General features: G+C 40.4%; 1 protein-coding gene and 1 long non-coding RNA gene across 5 annotated transcripts; both read left to right on the top strand.

Annotated features, from left to right (window-relative positions):
* Nucleotides 1-2241: 2241 nt before the first annotated feature.
* LOC118557146 lies at nucleotides 2242-2827 on the top strand. The gene is made up of 3 exons (XR_004927647.1): nucleotides 2242-2489; nucleotides 2578-2695; nucleotides 2785-2827. It is a non-coding gene; the product is annotated as an uncharacterized LOC118557146 (long non-coding RNA).
* A 49-nt stretch (nucleotides 2828-2876) lies between these two features.
* On the top strand, nucleotides 2877-20277 carry LOC105936932 (neuropeptide Y receptor type 4-2). Of its 4 annotated transcripts, XM_012878000.3 has the most exons (3): nucleotides 2906-2936; nucleotides 12731-12946; nucleotides 18175-20277. In XM_012878000.3, the coding sequence occupies exons 2-3, from the start codon at nucleotides 12835-12837 to the stop codon at nucleotides 19554-19556; spliced, it is 1494 nt and encodes a 497-aa protein (XP_012733454.2). In that variant the 5' UTR covers nucleotides 2906-2936; nucleotides 12731-12834; the 3' UTR covers nucleotides 19557-20277. The 4 variants fall into 4 exon arrangements, 3 of the variants coding, with proteins under 3 accessions (XP_012733454.2, XP_035982364.1, XP_035982365.1); XR_004927643.1 differs by lacking the exons at nucleotides 12731-12946; nucleotides 18175-20277 and adding an exon at nucleotides 5605-6913 and having other exon boundaries at nucleotides 2877-2936; XM_036126471.1 differs by lacking the exons at nucleotides 2906-2936; nucleotides 12731-12946 and adding an exon at nucleotides 12952-13008 and having other exon boundaries at nucleotides 18175-20276.
* The last annotated feature ends 216 nt before the right edge of the window (nucleotides 20278-20493 follow it).

Here is a 20493-nt window from a genome sequence, read left to right as displayed (position 1 = left end):
GGGCTAACTCATACATGAGTAACATGTTTTAATGATCCCTCCCCTTATTTAGCCAATAATGAGACATTTGTGGTTCAATTTGGAGACATATCTGTGAGGAGGAGGAATATTTTTCACCTTTTTAAGATTTACCTTAAATTTTTTAAATCGAATTATAGCCAATATATAGCAAATTATTGGCCTGTTCAGTATTTTGCACAACTTCAATCTAGATAGTATGGTAGGCGGTTGTGATCAGCAGAAGTACATCAGGAAGTATTAGTGCTTTATCACAAACGTGAGCTTTATTTGGATTTTATGTCATAAAGACCAACATGAAGATGACTGACGGGTTCAGGGAGAACGTTTAGAGACGTTAAACACAGGGGTGGGGTTATAAAACAATATCTACAAGCTGTGAACATTTCACAGAGCTGCTGCTGGAAAGGACAACGGCAAACTTGCCCAAATTATGCTAGGAGAGCATTACTCAGAGAAGAGCCAATACGTCCATGGTAACTGGAGGAGATCTACAGTTCAGGTGGAGAATTTGTTGACAGAAAAAAACCTATCACTCATTTACTCGGGCAGCCTCACCCTTTGAGAAGCCCCCTTTTTGAATAAAGCAATAAGTAGTCCCATTTGCTAAAAGCCAATTAGGGGACACAGCAAAAGGGAAGAAGTCATTCTGGTCCGATGAGCCAAAATGTAACTTTTTGGTTGCGTTTGAAATAGTCCATAAAAGAAAAAAGGCGTGTAAAGCTGGTTCAGACATAGGCCAAAAACTTATAGCTGTTAAAGCTGTGAAAGGGGGTTCCACAAAGTTTTGACCCAGGTGAGATGAATACAAATGCACTCCGCACTTTTCAGATTTTTTCTTTCTAAAACCCTTTGATTTACATGTGATTTTTCTCTCTGTTCTCTCTCTCTGTCTGTCTCTCTCTCTGTCTCTCTCTCTCTCTCTCTCTCTCTCTCTCTCTTCTCTCTCTCTCTCTCTCTCTCTCTCTCTCTCTCTCTCTTCCGCTTAAGAAAAATATTCTCACTTCTGTTTGTCCATCACATTATATCCAATGCTGTGATTAGTGTTGCGCCGATACCAGTATCGGACGGGGCCCCGATCCAGCACTAAAATGGTGGTATCAGTATCGGCAAGCACCAACAAATAGGGCACCGATACCATTTTTATGTTTGTATGTCACTTGAACGCAGCCTTCTCTCTCCCGGACTACTATTATACATGTTATATAAGTTCATGAAAGTTGCACTATTTTGGCATTTGAGAGCCAAAAGTTTTATTAAACTATTGTACACCCATTCCAGGTAGGCAATAAAAAGCTATACTACCCTCAGTAGTATGCAGTTCTCATATATACACACACACACACATCAATTTCAAACAGATGGTATCGGTATAGTATCGGTATCGGCCAATACTGCACAGCCAGGTATCGGTATCGGTATCGGGCCAAAAAAATGGCATCGGCGCAACACTAGCTGTGAAGTTGTGAAGGTATGAATACTTTCCAGTGTGCTGTAAATCAGCGAAGGCATTCCAGGAAATGCCCCGTGTGGTCTTCTTTGACGAGTTAAACGTGCGCTCACGCTGTCTGTGTTTCTGTGTGCAGCAGCATGTCGGAGTTGGACGGCCGCGTGAGCGCCTGGAGCACGGAACAAGTGGCCCTGTTGGCTTACAGAAGGAAGGTTTCGGGGAGTACGTGAAATTGTTGTGTCGCAGCACCGCATCGAAGGCCTCGGTCTGCTGGCTCTGACCGAAGCCGACCTGCGGGGGTCCGCCGCTGAGCCTCGCCGTGCTGGGCCACATCAAGAGGCTGACCGTGGCCTCCGGCGCCTCCAGCGGGAGAAACACGGCTGAGCTAGAGGAGCTGGGTCTGTGGCCGTTAGAAAGTGCCCCGCCGGACTCTCGCTGGGTGCAACCAGGGCCGAGTGGAGCTGCGACGGAGCCGAGAGCAGGCCGTGTAATGGAGCAGACCGTTTGTGGACGGCACGGAGCTGCGGCTGAGGAACAGCGGCGTTTTGGGTGTGTGCCTGGGCCAGCGCTGTGTCAGACGCACCTCAACGGCAGGTTTCGGCAGCAAATGGCGGGCAGACTGGATCCAGATGGTCTGGAAGACGTCCTCAGTTCCATATATGTGTTCTTAGTGTGCGGACTGACCTCCTTCGTCATGGTGATTGTCCACGAGCGAGTCCCCGAATGAGGACGTACCCCGCCTCCTCCCTGACATATTCCTGGACAGGTACGAACCGGCCTGCTTATCTTGTGCGTTTTGCAGCGACTATCAGTGAAAATGCACAAGAGGATTCCAGCGCTTGTTATCTCTGTAGCTCCGAAATGCGTTCTCCTGCTGTTTGCATCTACTCTACAGACTGATATGAACGTCATCCTTCTTTTTCAGCGTACCCAGAATCCCCTGGGCTTTTGTGATGGCCGAGGCCTGTGGTCTCATCTTGTGTTACATGTTTTTGTTGATCCTGCTCCTTCACAAGCACAGGTATTCCCGCTTCCAGCCGATCCCATCACACTGCGCTCTGCCCATCATGCCGGGGGGGTTTGATCTGAGCTTTTCTTCTGTGTTTCAGGTCAATTCTCCTCAGACGGCTGTGTTCTCTGATGGGAACAGTGTTTTTGCTTCGGTGCTGCACCATGTTTGTCACCTCGCTCTCTGTGCCTGGGCAGCACCTGAAATGTGCCAGCCTGGTGGGTAAAACATGAGGTATACTGTAAACATCAGAGTTTTAGATTTTTTTTTTTTTAATAAGTAGAAAAAAAAATGTGTGCCCTGCCAGTCATATGGTGATACCTGGGGGAAGATCCAGAGAGCGCTGGCTATATGGAGTGGGTTCGCATGACTCTTACAGGCGTCCAGACCTGTGGAGACTACATGTTCAGGCGGGCACAACCGTGGTCATCACTTTGCTCAACTTCTTTGTCACCGAATGTAAGTATTTTATTTATTCATTTATTTATTTTTTTATTCTATACTGGCTTTGAAAAATGGATTTTAAGAAAAGTACTTCAATTCAACTTTATTTATATAACGCCAATTCATGAAACATGTCATCTCAAGGCACTTTCCAAAAGTCAAATTCAATCAGTTTATACAGATTTGGTCAAAAAAAAACTTCTATCTAAGGAAATCCAGCAGATTGCATCAAGTCTAGGACCAAGCAGCATTCACTCCCCCTGAAGAAGCGCAAAGCTACGTACGGAAAGTAAAGATGTTCCTCGGTATTTCTGGTCTGTCTGGTCTTAATGAAAACTCAGGACTACCTTAAATATCCATCAGCACAACCTTAACAATATGGTGCTGAGACGGTTAGTCCTATTAGGACAGGGGGTAGATGTCAATGTCTACAGCCTTCTAGAGCAGAGGTAAAAATATACATATACAAAGAGTATAATGGTAATTTTGCCATTAAAGTAATGTTGAGAAAATTTTCTTCCACTATATCATTTACATGAAGTGACAGAGTATGCTGGATGAACTATTTGTGTCTAGAAGTGGGACAGCTCTAAGCAAAACAGTGAAACCAAATAGTTGTAGATTTGCATCATGGCTGAGGATTAGTGAACAGGTCACCAAACTGTACAGTAGGAAAATGAAGAGCATATTTAGAATTAACTCAAACTAATCTGAATGCTGGTATTTTGTTTAACCATAATGAAAGGAAATGTTACCTAGTGTACCAATTTAAAGGTGCCTGACCTTTTAAACGCAGCGTCCCTAGACAGTCTGAGAAAGTATAGAATTTGATTTCACTATTTTCCTTCTCTGGATTAGTGTGGAAAGAAGATCACAAGATTGTCGAAAGATATTTGTATTTAAAGGAGAAGTCCAGTCAAAATCAGATTTCAAACTGCTGAAAGTACTTAAAATATAAAATTATTACATACTTTTCAATAAATGATAAGTTTTTTTTATTTAAGAGTAATTTTCATTTGAATGTCCTTTAGTGGAGGCATCCATGTTGGTCAAGAACAGTACTGCCTCCTCCCAGTTTGTGACGTCACTGTGCGGGATCGGCTGTAAAGCAAGTCCCAATGCCCTATCTGTCTCGTTGTAAATAAATACCAGTTTTTATAGCCGAAATATTGTTTTTTTGCCTCTTTAAACAAAGATAGACAATGGTTATATAAGCATTTAAATTTAAAGTTATACTCATTTTACATTTTAGAGACATAAAAGACAACATAAGTATTAAAGTAGGGTTTATGGGTCGGGTTCTGACCCACCATAACCAGTGAGTAAAAAGGATCATCTTTATGAAGTATCAGTGAGTAGGTAAAATTCATCTTTAGAACCAATCTTGCTCATCAAGTGGTGATCTGCACCGCCTATCGACTCTAATCATACTTTCACAGCAGTTTATCATCAGTTATTGCAAACGGTAAACTGTAGAAAATAACAGGCAGAGCAGCTCTTTCTGAATTTACTCTCGCTTCCTGTCAGGAGTGAGCCGCAGTGCAGTGATAGGCGGAAGGATATTTCACACTTAATTTAGAGCCCACAAACATCGACTTCACATTTCAGAAGAAACAAGCCCAAACAACTGCAAACCCCCACAACTCATGAGATTTGCAAGCGACTTTAGAAAAAAGAAGACCAAAGTCACATAAAATAAGTTGGAAAGGCGAAATAACTAATGTTTTTTTCCCTTTTACCCGATGGTATTTGAACATCCAGCTGGCCATGCACGAGCTATTTAACAATAGCTCTCGTTAATTTCAATGGTGAAGTCCTCTGTAAATCCAAAATAATTGCTGTGATCACAGCTGTGTACAAACAGTTCCTATTGAATTAGCTTGTGAAGTGCAGTGCCTTCCCGCAACATTACGTCACAGAATGTGATGTCGGTGCGGCCATTAGTGCCCAAATATGGGCACTAATGGCCGCCCCCAGATACAGTGATCGAGACGACAATTTATGCTTTTATTTTTCTTATTGATTAACGCTAAATTCATTAAATCACCACGAACGTATTAGTTTAGGTATAGCCACTGATTTTTCCTTGTTGATCGGACTTCTCCTTTAAAGAATTTATTTTCTGTCCCATTGTCCTAAATGTTGTCCTTCCTCCCTCCCTCCTGCCACTGCCATCATCCCTTCATGAGCTGCTATCTTTCCTTCCTTCTCTGTGTCCTTCTTTTCTATCTCCATTGTATCCTTATTCCTCGTTTTCCTTCCTTACGTACTCTATTCTCTTTCTCCCTCCTGTGTTTCCTTTTTCTCTTTTGTGTTCTGCTTTCATCAGGTCCTTCATTCTTTCTTTCTTTGTCCTTATTTTCTCCATTCTGTCCTTTCACTTGGAGATCTCTTTCATTTCCCTTTTTTATTTATAACTTCTGCCTACTTTTTTGTGTCTTCATGTTCTTCCTTTTTCCATTCCTCGTTTCTCTGTTTGTGTCCTCCTTATATTCTGTTCTTTCAGTTTTTCCTTCTTGGTTTCATATTTTAAGGCTGACCGCTGTAGAAATATCTTCAGTAAACATTTTGGAAATATCTCTTAATCTTTTACATCAACTGAAAACGGGCAATTTTAAGTCTGGTAAATTATGCAATTTTCCCCCAAAAGGGCAAACGACTGACACTAACCTGTAATTTTCAGACACGCCAAGAAACTGGAATCTGATCCACACCATCTCCTGGGTGTTAAATCTGTTTGGGATTTTCTTCATCCTGGCGGCTCACGAGCACTACTCCATCGACGTCTTCATCGCCTTCTACATCACCACGCGTATCTTCCTCTATTACCACACATTAGCTAACACCCGCGCCTACCAGCACAGTCGCAGAGCACGCATTTGGTTCCCCATGTTCTCCTTCTTTGAGTGCAACGTGAATGGACCCGTCCCCAACCAATATAACTGGCCCTTTGATAAACCTGCCTTCATGAAAGCTCTAATTGGATGAACGACAACAATTGAGCTTTTGTATCAGTGCCTCAGCCAATCTTGTTGTTTTATTTTATTTATTATATAATATTTTGCTTCTTTTACAAAAATAAACTATGCATAGCATAATTATACAGTTTGGGTTGTGTACTTTATATAAAAAGATGAGTAAGTTTAAACCCCTACTGTCAGTCTGCTAAATATGAAGCTGCAGCTAGTTAGCTTAGCATACGGAAAAACCAAAAATACTGACATGGAGCTGTCTAAAAACTGGAAACCATGTAGTTTTAGTGCTAAACACATTTAATCAATCTGAACAGAAAATGTAAAAAAAAACAACTTGCATTTCTTTAGTTATTAGGATAGATTCGTCAGACTCTTGCTAGCTCCTTCATGATTAGATGAGTTAGCTGCATGTGGATTTCATAACATGTTAAACTGCTCCATAAGATTTAAATTGCACATTTTCAAAAAAGATAATGACTTTTATATTGTAGAAGCAAAGGATATAGGCATTTTCAGAACGACTACAATTTTAGCTATGTAGCATCGTTATTACCGTCCACTTTGGGGATGTTTACAGATCATTGGTGATTTGTTTGTCTTAGTCTATAAAGTAATGCTTGTGACTGTTTTTTGTTTTCCAGAGTGATTTTGCTAAAAGTTTACATTTTAATGCTAAGGGCACTTTAGTAAGTGCGACCAAAACAGCCTTTTATTATTATTAATATGCAACCAGATACCTGACCTCCTGTTTAATGACAAAAAAAAACATTCTATTTCAGGGACATTTCTATTTCTCTTTTTACATGAAGAGTGAGTAGTTGTTTAGTTATGATTGATTTCAAATGTAACTTTCAGGTTTTAATGTATTTTTTTTCTTTATCCTACTTGGTTCTTAAATAATCATTGATTATGTACCAAGCATAGATTTACTTGACATTTGTCAGAAGAAAACACTTTGTCAGGAAAAGTCTAGAATTTTGTTTACAATACCCTGGCTTGTATTTTTATTAATGCATTGTTTTTATTTTTTACTTTTTTTTTTTTGCTTTAATCTAGTGAGTGAAGTTTACTGTTGAGGAAAATGTTTATTGGTCCTCATATTCCTTTACATTCTAGTTTTTTGCATACTGCAAGAGCATACTGAATGTATTGGATGCCAGCTGTCCCTTCATTCTGAGAAATGTGTTTTTAAATGTGCAATTTTAATATAACTCAATTACACCTGTTCCCCACAAATGTCTGATGAATCACTGTTCAAATATTGAATTGAAAAGATATTCAGGGCTGCACACCCACTGATATAAACCAGCACTGTGACACACAAAACTCTTTCTGACTGGATCTGACATCATCTGAATATAGTATATTTGACATATAAGGGCTGCTGTAATTTCTTTTTCTTTTTTTTTCTTTTTGTTCTTTTATTTTTTTTTTAGACTGGTTACAGTTTAATTTCTTTTATGGTTTAAATAAAAATATGAAACATTTTTACTACCATTGCAGTTGAAGTGTAAATGTGTGAATTTCTAACTAACTCAGCTTGCATTGCTCTGCACTTTAATTCTGTCATTTTAGTGAGGTCTGTGGCTGAAACGAGCCGCTTTCAAACAAAGATATTTATCTTCCAATAAAGCCAAAAATATTAAATTTGTTTGTAAAATGTATATCATAGCATTTCTTTGAAGTTGGTCACATTACAACCACAAATATATTTTATTGGAATCTTATGTGAAAGACCAGCACAAAGTGATATAAAATTGTGAAGTAGAATGAAAATTATACATAACTTTAAAATATCTTTTACAAAACAAAAACTCAAAAGTGTATTGTAAAAGTATTCAGTCCCCCCGAGTCAATACTTTGTGGAACCATCTTTTGCTGCAATTACAGCAAAATGCCCATTCTATGCAAAACAGCTCAAACTCAGTCAGATTAGATGGAGAATATTTGAAAACAGCAGTTTTCAGATCTTGCAACAGATTCTTAAATGGGTTTAGGTCTGGACTTTGACTGGACCATTCTAACACATGAATATGTTTTGTTTCCTTTTAGTGATATAGGTTCTCAGACTAATCGATTGACTTAATGTTGCCTTTATATTTTGGACAGTATTTGCTCGGTTAAAAATAGGTCCTTACCTGTTTCTACTTCCACACTGTTGGGAAATGATGGCATCCACTGTTTAAAGCGCACTTGCAGAGAAATCTGTGGAAGAAAACCCACTTACAAATGCTTCTCCTGTAGTGAGTGTTTTTCAGTGCATTGGTCCTTTTGTATTTGACATAGAAGAAAATGCCTCTTTAGCTTCTGGTCAGGTACCTGATTGTCTGAAGAGTGCAGTAATCCACCCACTCTTAAAAAGCCTAATTTGGATCCTACTCTTTTCAGCTGTTCCACACCCATTTCAATGCTTCCCTTTCTGGCCAAGATTTTAAAGAGGGTTGTGGTCAAGCAGTTAAATGCTGCTCTTAATCAGTGCAGCATTCTGGACCACTTTCAGTCAGGTTTCAGTCCCATTCAACTTAAACAGCTCTTTTTAGTCTCATATTTTGATGCAGAGTGATGGAGGTAAATGTTCTGTGCTGCTTATGTTAGACCTGACTTCAGCTTTTGATACTGTTGACCATCCAACCCTGCTAAATAGGCCAAGGCTTTAAAATGCCTGTCTTTTTACTTATCCGATAGGTTAACCTTCTTGGCTGTGTCTACCTATAGATCCCTTTCTTGTCCGGTTCAATGCAATGTTCCACAGGGCTCTGTTCTGGGGCCATTGTTGTTTTTGCTTTATCTGCTCCCACTTGGCCCCATATTGTTATCTTTTAAAGATATTTCCTATCAGTGCTATGCAGATGATATCCAGTTGTATATTTCCTTTCTTCCAAATAAAGTGTTGAAGGTACACAATTTACTAAAATGCCTGGGTTTAATTAAACGTTTTCTTCAATTAAATGAAGGAAAAACTGAAGTAATAATTTTTGCACCGGAAAAAATAACTAAAGACGATAAAACAAATCCTTGGGCCTCTTGGCTAAGTCTTCTATCATAAACGTTGGGATAACCGTAGATTTGGGCTTTACGCTTGAAAATCATGTTAACTCTCTGGTGTGTTGCTATTTCTACTATCCGCGAAACATTGGCAAACTGAGCCCTATTGTCTCTCATCCTGAGATGGACATTTTTATTCATGCTTTTCTTTGGTCACGCCTGGATTATTGCAATGCTCTTTACACAAGTCTTACCATAACCTCCATAGACCGGTTGCAGTCTATACAGAATTCTGCAGCTATGCTCCTGAGAAGATCTTCTAAATGTTGTCATGTCACTCCACTTCTTATGCAGCTTTATTTGTTCCTGGTTTATCATAAAGTGTATTTCAAAATCTTAGCTTTGAGTGGATACATCTGCATGGACAGACACCTGTGTACATCCCTGAGCTATTGCACCCCCCACACCCCCACCAGGGCTCAGAGGTCTAGTGATCAAGACCTGCTGATTGTCCCCATAGAAAATTTAAACTAAGATCAACAGAGCTTTTTCTTCTGTTGCTCCAAGAATCTGGAAGTACCTTCCTCTGACTCTGAAATAAGCAGACTCAGTGTTTTCTTTTAAAGGCCAGGCAACTTCTGAAGGCGACTGGATACATTCAGAGAAAAGGGGGCTGAACACTTTTGGAACCACACTTTTAAGCTTTTTATTTTGTAAAAATGTTTTGAATCATGTATATTTTCATTCCACTTCACAATTGTATACCACTTTAATAAAATATATTTATGTTTCTGCTTATAATGTCACAACATGTAGAAAAGTTCAAGGGGTGTGAATACTTTTGTGAGCCACTGTAATAAATTAACGTTATGTGTTGCAGGGGAAACAATCCAGCCCATTAAATTATAAACAAGCCGTATAAATCAGTATGTTCTCCTGTGTAACATTATATACAACCTCAAATTATGGCATTTTTATGTCCAACAAATTGCAGCCTTACTTTCCAAACTAAAAGAAAAACAAACAAAAGGGACAATTTTATATCAATCTGAACTGTATTAACTGAATTCAACCGTTTTGTTAATCAACCTCAGACTATAAAACATGTTCACAGATTTTTTTTTTTATTTATTTTTTTTTTTTTTCAGGCTTCTCCTCATGCGCTTGTTTTTTGTCTGCTGGGTCTTTTTGTCCTGTGTCACTCTGACTGTTTCTTCCAGGAGCTGGTGATAAAAGATTCGACAAACCCTCCAAAAGGTGAGTAATATCCTGCAACCTGCAGAGACAGACCGCAGTCCATACAATAAAATGCAGGAGACGATGCGGGACGGAGGAAAGCTTTCTTCATTACACAAAAGTGGTTTTGGAAAAGCCAACTGGACTTTTGCTTTAGATTCTGAAGCTAAAAACTAAAATTTTTGGTTGCCTACAAGCATTCAGGATGACTTTGACAGATATTTTGGCATTTAGCATCCTATACATCCTGCAACCCGATTCAAATCATTTAAAAACCACACCGTACAAATTATTACACAGAAAGGATTAGCAGCTGTCATGGATTTATCAGATAGAGAGAGATAAGCGCATCAGCTGCCTCTCTGACACGGGTTTAATTTATGTATACAGAAGGTGTGTGGATGAAGATGGGAAGGAGCACGGTTTCAGGTCTGAATGGGTGTGCATGGAGGGCTCCTGCACAAAGCAGGGTTTGAGCTGCTGCCGCGTGTAAGATATCTGTCTTTTATTCTCTTTCTTACAATATTTCCCCGAGTGTTACTGATGTATTATCTTCCCTCCCCCTAAAACAAGTGTTTTCTTCCTTCTTAACGGTTAAAACATAAAGCTTCATGGTTGCATGAGATCAGATCTCAGTCTCAACACCTACTTAATCCAACACCTGTCTCCTAAGAGATGACTTGTGAGATTTAAAGTGGATATTACCTCCAGGTGGATGTGTGAAAAAGTAATTGCTGTAAAGATAGTTAATGTTCATGCATAATAAAGGCAGATGGCTGTGGGGTAGGGCCACCGCATCTTTCTGTGCACTTGTAAGATCTGTGAAAATTGTATAATTGGTGTTTTTCTGGGGAAGATTTAATAGAAAAGGTAGAACTTTTATACAGAAAAAAAAATCCTACCAAACCATTATTTGTATCTATCTGGAACATTGGAAAATAGAGATGGATAAAATATAGAGCCTGGTAAAAACACTATTGAACTTTTTTACAGTCACATCAGGTTTTAATGTATTTCATTGGCAGGGCCGGATTATCCATAAGGGCCAGTGCCCAGGGGCACCAACCATATGGGGGGGGGGGCACCACATGACACATGCTTTAAAAATATATTTTTCATAAATTGTTATATTATTTTCTTGAAATTGTTGAAAGACCATGCTTTATTCGTTTTGTGAACACTGATGTCACAATAATAATAAATTATAAATAAATCAAGATTTGTTTGATTTCAACATTTTAAAATGAGATATTTGAATATTGCTCACTGCTCATATGCCTACATGTAGTTGTCTAAGTTAGTAAATAGTAAATTACATTACAGAAATCCCCTTGATTATGTCTGATGTTTTTGACCGGAGGACAGCACGGGTAAGGGGGGGCCTTTCAGGTTGGTGCCCAGGGGCACCACATTGTCTTAATACGGGCCTGTCATTGGGATTGTTTTGATACAATTAGCAAATAATGAAAAGTGGAATGAAGGATATATGCTTTTTACTTTTTTTTTTTTTTTTTCAAATTTTATTATGTGAATCACATGGCATGGGGGGGGGGGGGGTCAGAAAACATAAATACCACAATTTTAAGGTTTACGTTTCTAAACAATTTGGGGATTCGTGTGAAATCATCAAATCATCTTCCCTCTAGTTGACACACGTGTGTCATTTTGTTTTTGGGTCAGTCATGTAAAATCCTAATAAAATAAATTGGAATTATTAATCGTAATGTAACAAAGTGTGGAAAAACAAGAAAGAAACAGCAAGTCATTTTCTTTCCTTTAAAGTCTGTGGTTAACAAAAGCATTTTGAGGATGATATTTTTGTTCCGTTTTGATTCTCAAACAGACGTCCGCAGACGTCCCTGAGGAGCGTGAGCTTGTAGATAAAGACGGCTGTTCTGTCGAGATTCTACAGAGGTCAGACAAAACAGGAGTGTAATCCTCCTTGAAGACAAAGCAAACCCTAATGGATAAAATACAACTTCACTCCCTTTTCGGGTTTGTACTACATGTTTGCTTCTGTGCTTGTTTGTCTCTCTTGTTGTGTCTCTACTAAGTCTTCTGTAACCCCCAGTCGGTCGAGGCAGATGACCGTTCATACTGAGCCCGGTTCTGCCGGAGGTTTTTCCTTCCCGCTAATGGGGAGTTTTTCTTTTCACTGTCGCTTCATGCTTGCTCAGTATGAGGAATTGCTGCAAAGCCATGGACAATGCAGACGATTCTCCCTGTAGCTTTACGCTTCTCCAGGAGTGAATGCTGCTTGTCGGGACTTTGAAGCAATCAACTGGTTCTCTTATATAGGAAATTTTTGACCAATCTGTATAATCTGATTGATTTTGACTTTGTAAAGTGCCTCAAGATGACATGTTTCATGAATTGGTGGCGCTATATAAATAAAATTGAATTGAATGTATTGATTGGGTTGCACCGTTTACACAGAGCACCCAACCAATGAACAAACACCAGCACCCATTTGCTTTATCTTATCACAATTTGAATTGAACTGGTAATAAAGTTGCACCTTCCAGCTGTGATTACTATGTTCTCTGCTAAACGTTTTACGCACAGTCTGTGCAGCAGCTGCTGTAATATAATAATCTCGCCACTGTGTGACAGCAGAGATCGACTCTCCAAGGGTCTCGGCACCCAAGGGGCTCCAACAGCCCAATTAGAGCTGCTCTCCCTTCACGGCTGTTCCTGACAGAAACGCTCAGGCTATTATGATGTTCAGCTCCTTCTTCTACTCTCCTCCCTGTGGACTCACACCTGTTCAGAGCATCATCTCCGGTCTTCAAGGCATCACAGAAACTCTTTATTCAGCCTCCGCCACACGTGAGTGACTTATGTCTTCCAGACAATAACGATGCAATGAAAAAGATAATAAATCAGTGGATGTGAGTCTGAATATTTAATCACCTATATTGCATGCAGCGTGGGTTATCTTCTGTAGCCTGATCATGTTGCTGTTTAGCATGAATTGATGTTTAGAAATGTCTTTGTGTGATGCATTCAAACAATACCTTTTGATTCTTGGCATTTTTTTTTTTAAAGAAGTGTGTGCAGTTTTACCGCCTAAACCGAACAAAGGAGAAAGCACAAAAAAAAAGAAGAAATGGAAAAATGAGAAGGCTCGTTAGCAGTACCGTGTGGAAAGGTGAAGATAACAAATCTCATCACAGCCAAAGTGTATTCGGAGGACCCCTGCAAAATCCCTGACACCCTAAGCAGAGAACAATGAACCCCGGGTCATTATCACAGGTTGAGCAGACCAAACAGTTTCCAGCTACGTTTACTCTGAGCCTCCACACACACACAAAGGGCAAAAGAGAGGACGATTACTCCTTAATAGCAAACATGTGGACAGTTTATCTGCATACAGCCACAATGGATTACAGTAGGACATAACGTCGGAGGAGCAACGTGGAAAAAAATATGTGAGAAGCACAGCTCTTAAGAATTTCTATCACGCAACATTTTGTTATCAGAAGCGGTTTCATTTTAACTTTAAGGCTTTTTCGTCTTAAACACATCGAGCAAGCTGTGTCCCTGTCTTTTTCATTTGCGGGCACATTTGTTTAATCTGTGACTCCACTCATACACACAGACACACACAAAACATCTTTAAGTTCCCCAAATGCTTAAACTTTAAAGGCATCTGCACAGACAAATATCACAACGAATTCAAAAAACATCATCATCAAAGGGCAATTTTTCCTAAAAAAGAGAATGTGTGATTGCCATGCGTTTCTGAAAATGTATTTTCTAAGTAAAAAAAAAAGCCATTAGAAAAAAGAAACTGCAAGGTTGATAAAAGAAGCCCATGCACAGCGCTGCCTCCTAAATATAAAGAAAAAGACCAAGGTGAGCAAAGATTACATTCAGCCATTTGTCCATTACTCTGTCGCCTGTCTTCTGAGAGATGGAGGACACTTTGCTGAGGTAGAAAAAATAGACTACAATGGAGAAAATGGAGCCCGGCAGGTCATGATGTCCCCTTACCCTACAGAGATTCAGCTCAAGGATGGGGACCATCAGAATAACAAAACTACAAGCTGAATGTCCATCCTACGTTGCAGGATCACTTCATTATGTCCAGAGTACTGAGCATTTTGTCCCTGGAGTTTTTCACATCTGATTCAAGCTCTACATCTAACTACTGACGACAATACAATTGCTTTGCCACCCCTTAACAAGGGATGATGCATGTTGTGCCACGCTGCCCACAGCTCCGTCCACACGCTGACAGGGTTGGTTAGTAAGGAGGCCGTGTGAGATGACTGATAGCTAAGTGCATGTGCCGCTAATAGAAAGTGACAGTCTCATTTTGTTTATGATGTTGGCTTTCACAGCAATATGTCAGAGGATTGAGGGGAGACGGCTTGAATCCATTTTTAGGATTCTGACAATGTCGCGCCCTTTCACTTTGACGTATCGCATCAGTCACTGTGCAAAAGGGAGAAAAAAAAGGAAAATCTCTGCTGCAGGATATGCGCAGTAATTTTAGTGTCACAGCGCGGTTATCTTTATCTAGAAACGTGTGTGGATTGGTGGGCAATGAATGGAGAGGTCTTAGCCTGCGCAGGCAAACAAGGAAAGAGGGCCAAATATCACTGCAGGTGAAGTAGGTGAAAATTTAAAAATAAAATAAAAACTTTTGGTTTTAGTATTCTTATAGTCGTTTTCTTTGAATACAGGTGTATTTTAAAGGGCGTGTAAAAAAAAATATTTGCAGTTTTTATATTCATTTCCTTGACTGAAATCTAGAAATATCTCATATAAAAGCTGAACGTGACAACATTAGCTTGCTAATGCTAAACTTGGACATAAATGCATAACACCCTGTCCACCCGAGACAGAAATCGTTACAGTAATGTCTCAAACTCGAATTTGAGTTCGTAAAGTGCAGAGTTAGATTTTAATTTATTGAGCGACGGGAAGAAAATTGGAGGAGACGTAACAGGAGGTTAGAGACCTAACAAACCAGCATCCTATGGAGAGATTTAAAAACGCTCTGTCAAGCACATTGCAAAAGGAAAAAAAAATTTCCTTGAAAAACTTTTATCCTCAGAAAGAACAGATGGACAAATACAGTTTATAAGAAAATCAAGTGCAAAAGACTGATATTCAGGACGAGGAAGTAAACAAGCGAGTTGACTTCTTCTGTCATTCCAAAAAACTGGCTTCAAACGTCACTGAGGAAAATGCCTGCGGAAATTCTCATTTTATCCGGGTCATCGCAACAGCAAACAGGCTTAAATCGGAGGCACCGGACTTTCGCTCAGTTCTTTGTTATCAGTTCAGTTGGAGGAGTTTGAAAGAGGGGTGAAAGAAGCCATCTTGGTCAAAAGAGAATCGCCAACACTGAAAAGAGGAGGAAGATTATGCTTCCAATTCCCCAGTGTTTACAGCTCGGTCCTCCAACACATCCCAAAGAGATTACATCAGCAGTATCGTCATCATTCTGGTGACCAAGTCCTCCACTCTCACCAAGCGATAGCTTCTAACGACCCAATCTCAGGGGGCTTAGACAACGCTATAAATTTGTCTGCATTTAACACCCATTCAAGCCGGGGTCTTTTTCAAACTTTACTGAACTACTCCAGAGGTAGGCTGCTGAAAATTTTAAGTTTTGGACTGCTGATGGAAACGAGGAATAGATAATTGTGACATCTGCATAAAAATAGAGACTAGCATTGGATATATTCTAACAATGAATATTTTTAAAGAGAGTTGCTGACATTGCGCTGAAACTTTTTGTCTTTTTTTTTTTGATGAGCTCTTTTGGATATAGGGATAAATAGGAAAGGCAATCATCATAGTAGACATTTTGTTTGAATTTAACAAACAACTGATGAACTAACTTCCAGTGCTTGAAGTTTGGCCAACACGATGTTACCTGTTTTCCGAAACTGCTTTCTATTGTGTGAAGACGCACTTATTTTTATTGTATAAATAAATAAATTTGTAAAATGGCCAAAAAAAAGTTTAATCACAAGTATATGAAATATTTAGGATCAATTGTATACTGTTTTCCACAAAACAGAAATAAGAAAAGTACAGAAATTAGAGTTAACTATTCCCTACCTATTACAATCAAGTCTGTAAAGTCCTCACCTTAAAGTGGTAGCTAAGCCTCAAGAATCAATAACAGTAAAAACACCCGTATTTCTACCTGGGATGTTGCTGATAATTCCTCTAAATCTACTACTTCATTATAACTAATGAATATCTATGCCATACAGTATATATCAAGTCAAAATCTCAGTAGCTTCAAAGTGCAGTAAAATACCTCGCATGATTTAATCAGTATTACATGGACTATTTAAGTACTGTGCCTGTGTCTAATATAATTCCCTCACTAACAATGTTAAGTCTCTCCAGTTTCTGTTTAACAGCAACAGATATTTTGTCCCAAGTGGAGTTTTTACAGATCGGGCATATGTTTCTGAAACATATCTGACGGCTACAGTCAGCTAAAGCGGTACGCTGCCACTAACGTGTTTTCTTTCTTTCTTTCTTTCTTTCTTTGTAACCCGGCTTGTAACATATTGCACTTCCGCCTAATCAAGCTGGGACAAAACTTAAGAAAAAATGTTCTCATTCTTCATAAGCATTGCATAAAATCTAATAGCTATTGTTTTCAGTCGCACTCTGCAAATCTCTCTCCAACAACCGCTCCACACGGAGCAGGTCACATGACGCAGACAGACAGAGCTGCAGCAGCCAGTATTGTCTCCTTTACATTGAGTGTCAAGGATAACAAACAAACAAAAAAAAACGCTTGATTGATTGTCATATTATCACTGTAGTAATGTGTGCAGCAAATATGAAGTTTGTTTCAGAAATTGGAAGGGCAGATGTTACCACAAAACTGGCTGGGTTGCTGTTGGTACAGACTAGAACAACCAAAATGTGACAAAAAAAAACACAGAAAGTAAAACAATAGTATGAATCAGAAGTTTGTTTTAAACAGAAACTCTGACATAAATTATTAAAGATGCTTTGATAGGGGCTCTGATATTTATTCCTAAATATTACAGTGCCACAATGGATATTGACGGCAGAAACCACCTCCAGATTTTTCAAGCCTAGCCCCTCCCTGACTTAATGAGAAATCAATTCAGCTGTCATTTGTAAAAACACTCGAGTCTTGAGAAGCTGCGTCGCTAAGGTCCATAAATACATCTTGCTGTAATGTTCCGAGGAAAAGGACCCAGAATTCAGCCAGACCAGCAGAGGTTTCTTAAAAAAAAGCTCTTTAATCACCAACCCAAAAAACAGGGGAAAAATCCAAACAGACTGTAGAACCAAAAGGTGACACAAAAAATAAACAAACGAGCAGGGCAGACAAGGCAGGAACAGACCGGACAGACTGGCTCGGGTTTCTGGAGGAAAAGGGGTCAAAAATCCAAAAAGCAAACCTAACATACAGAATTCACAGGAGGAGACTCACCCATACTCAACAGGACAACCTCGCACTGATGTCTGGTCTCAGCAGTTTATATGGAGGTGGAATCAGGTGAAACTGGTGAGAGGTGATTGCAGCAGGGGTGGAGTAGGCAGGTGTGCAGAGTAAGTAATTAGACCAGACATCAGTGCTGAGGCTCAAAACAGGAACAGATCACAAATTCAAAACCTAAACTAAGAAGCATCTGAAGACATAACTAAAACAGTAAGCACGAACCTAAACAAGAATCCAAACTAGACAGAACTCAAAACAGCCAGATAATAAAAGACAGGAAAGAGAAGGAAAACTAACATAAACCATAACAGAACTCAGAATATTACACTTGCTGTCAATGATTAATGTTTATCATTAGTCATTTCAGAGGTGATTTGATGGTGCTCATAAGCTTTTCTCTTAGAAGCCCTAACATGAGACATCCATCTTACAATTTTTTTCCATAACAGGCAAGGGTTGACAAAAATATTTTTTATCTAAATATTGCATGTCAGTGAACCATATAATTTCTGCATGAACTGCTTATCTGACCAATAGGATCCATTGCACCTAACAGGTTATTCTCTGTTTCCCCTCTGTCTCTGGTGTATGTTTCCAGTAGACTGGAATGGACGGTTAGATCCAGAGAGATCGGGTGCTATGTCCTTCAGTGCCAACACAAGCCAGCCTTCTCTACCAACATCTCCTCGCCTCTTCAACGGCTCCGCCACCTCTCCTCACTCGCTGCTCTGGGAGAAGGAAAGCGGCAGTCTCGAGTCAGCTCAAGAATGGCCGGGGAACAAGACCCAGCTCATCTCGGACCTCTCTGTCCTCGAGCACGAAGAGCAGTGCCACATGTCCCCCGTCCTCACGACGTGTCTGGTGGTGTGGTACAGCGTCACGATGGTGCTGGGGCTGGTGGGGAACGTCGGCCTCATTTGCATCATCACCCATCGCAGGGAGAAAGTCAACGTCACCAGCATCTTCATCTGCAATCTGTCGTTCTCTGACATTTTGGTGTGCGTGTTCTGTCTCCCCTTCACCGTCATCTACACGCTCATGGACCACTGGGTGTTCGGGTCGCTGCTGTGCCGCCTGGTGCCGTTCATCCAGTGCGTGTCTGTGACGGTGTCGGTGCTGTCGCTGGTCTTCATCGCTCTGGAAAGACACCAGCTCATCATTAACCCATCCGGATGGAAACCGAGCGTTCCCCAGGCCTACATGGCGGTCCTTTTTATCTGGATCCTGGCCAGCTTCACCTCCACGCCCTTTTTAGCCTTTCAGCTGCTCACTAACGAGCCGTACGCCAATGTGGTCCTGCCGCTCCATCCGCAGCTGGTTCCCTATGTTCATCCCAACGCATCCGCTCCTCAGCTCGTCTCCGGTCCTTACAGGAACTCGTCTGTGCCTTTGAATCTGTACCGCTCTCTCTTCTCTTATGTCCCCACCTCCATGCACATGGAGGCCTGCGTGGAGCACTGGCCGTCCCACGAGCATAGGGTCGCTTACGCCACGTGGCTCCTGCTGTTCCAGTACTGCGGCCCGCTCCTGCTGGTGCTGCTCTGCTACGTCAGGGTCTTCGTTCGCCTTCGCCACCGCAAAGACATGCTGGACCGCGCCAGGACCCCGGAGAACCAGCGGATGACCAACAGCCGGCGGATCAACATCATGCTGGTGGCGCTCATCACCGCCTTCGCCCTGTGCTGGCTTCCGCTCACCGTCTTCAACGTGCTGGCCGACTGGAACCTGGAGGCTCTGCCCGTCTGCCACCACAACCTCCTGTTTTCCCTCTGCCACCTGCTGGCCATGTCCTCCACCTGCATCAACCCCATCATCTACGGCTTCCTCAACTCCAACTTTCGACAGGAGGTGCGGGAGGTGCTGCTCCGCTGCCGCTGTTTCCCACAAGAAGAGGAGTTTGAGCGTTTTCCCATGTCGACCGTCCACATGGAGACGTCTCGCACTTCCGTGCCTCTCCAGTGCAGAAGCAACTCAGTCTGACTTTCTTTCATGGGTCAGGCCTGTGTAATAGAAATTGATCACATCAGCTGTCCAGTTTTTGGACTTACTTACTTAATTTTTTTTTTTCTTTCTTGTTTTATCAGTGGTTTAAACTATAATGTGCATTACAGTGTTGGTTTTTTCTTACTCTGTGCATCCCTATAATTAAACAATGAATGGTAATAAAATAAAAGGAATGTTTTCAAAAGAGTAAAGGTAATGTGAAGGTATTAGATAAAAGTTTCTGTGAAAAATGAATCGTGTCAAACCGTTTAAAAAAATACTTGTTTTCAGGTGGATTATTGTGATGAAGTTGTAGTATGTTTTGTGTTTGTGGCATTTGTGCAGTGTAAAGGTGAATGTTTTTACAGTGAAGAATAATATGGGTTTGCTTTGTGTTTTATGTGACAAATAAAGAAAATGTAGTGCTTTATAACATTGTTAATGCGTTGGATACACTCAGTTGTTTTTCAGCTGTGTTTAGATCTTACTTCATAATAATATCGAATTAGTTAGCTTTTCATTCAAACTGGTATGAGATACAGATATGCACCAACTAAGCTGGGCAATATTGTATTGTTTACCAAACGGCATAAAAATTAGATATCCTGTCACAGCGATGACATTTCCAAACCCACAAAAACTGTAGCATGACTGGGGGCGGTTGCTGTTGCAGCTCAAACTCTTTCCCCACTGTTATTTTCGTCAGCACATGCATACAGTGCAGTAATTTTAATACACAATATCTCCCATGATTGTTGCCGAACCAAATTTTAACTGGACTGAGGCAGAAGCATAATTTCAATATATTTAATAGTAAAACAAAAGAGCTTAGGAGACACGGGAACACACAGGAACCAGGGAGACAGCGACAGTAGAATCCAGCTGAAAGGAAACAGAAACCAATAACTTTAATACTGAGGAGATATGATCTGTA

This window comes from Fundulus heteroclitus, chromosome 22 (genome assembly GCF_011125445.2).
Source record: "Fundulus heteroclitus isolate FHET01 chromosome 22, MU-UCD_Fhet_4.1, whole genome shotgun sequence".
NCBI lineage: Eukaryota > Metazoa > Chordata > Actinopteri > Cyprinodontiformes > Fundulidae > Fundulus > Fundulus heteroclitus.
The sequence above is the reverse complement of the archived record's forward strand: the minus strand, read 5'-3'. Positions and strand labels throughout refer to the sequence as shown.

Excerpts from the sequence above, each read along its gene's own strand:
- LOC105936932 (XM_012878000.3), top strand. The coding sequence starts at position 12,835 with ATGATGTTCAGCTCCTTCTTCTACTCTCCTCCCTGTGGACTCACACCT. Across the intron at positions 12,947-18,174 it reads TTATTCAGCCTCCGCCACAC|TAGACTGGAATGGACGGTTA; the intron begins GTGAGTGACTTA and ends GTATGTTTCCAG.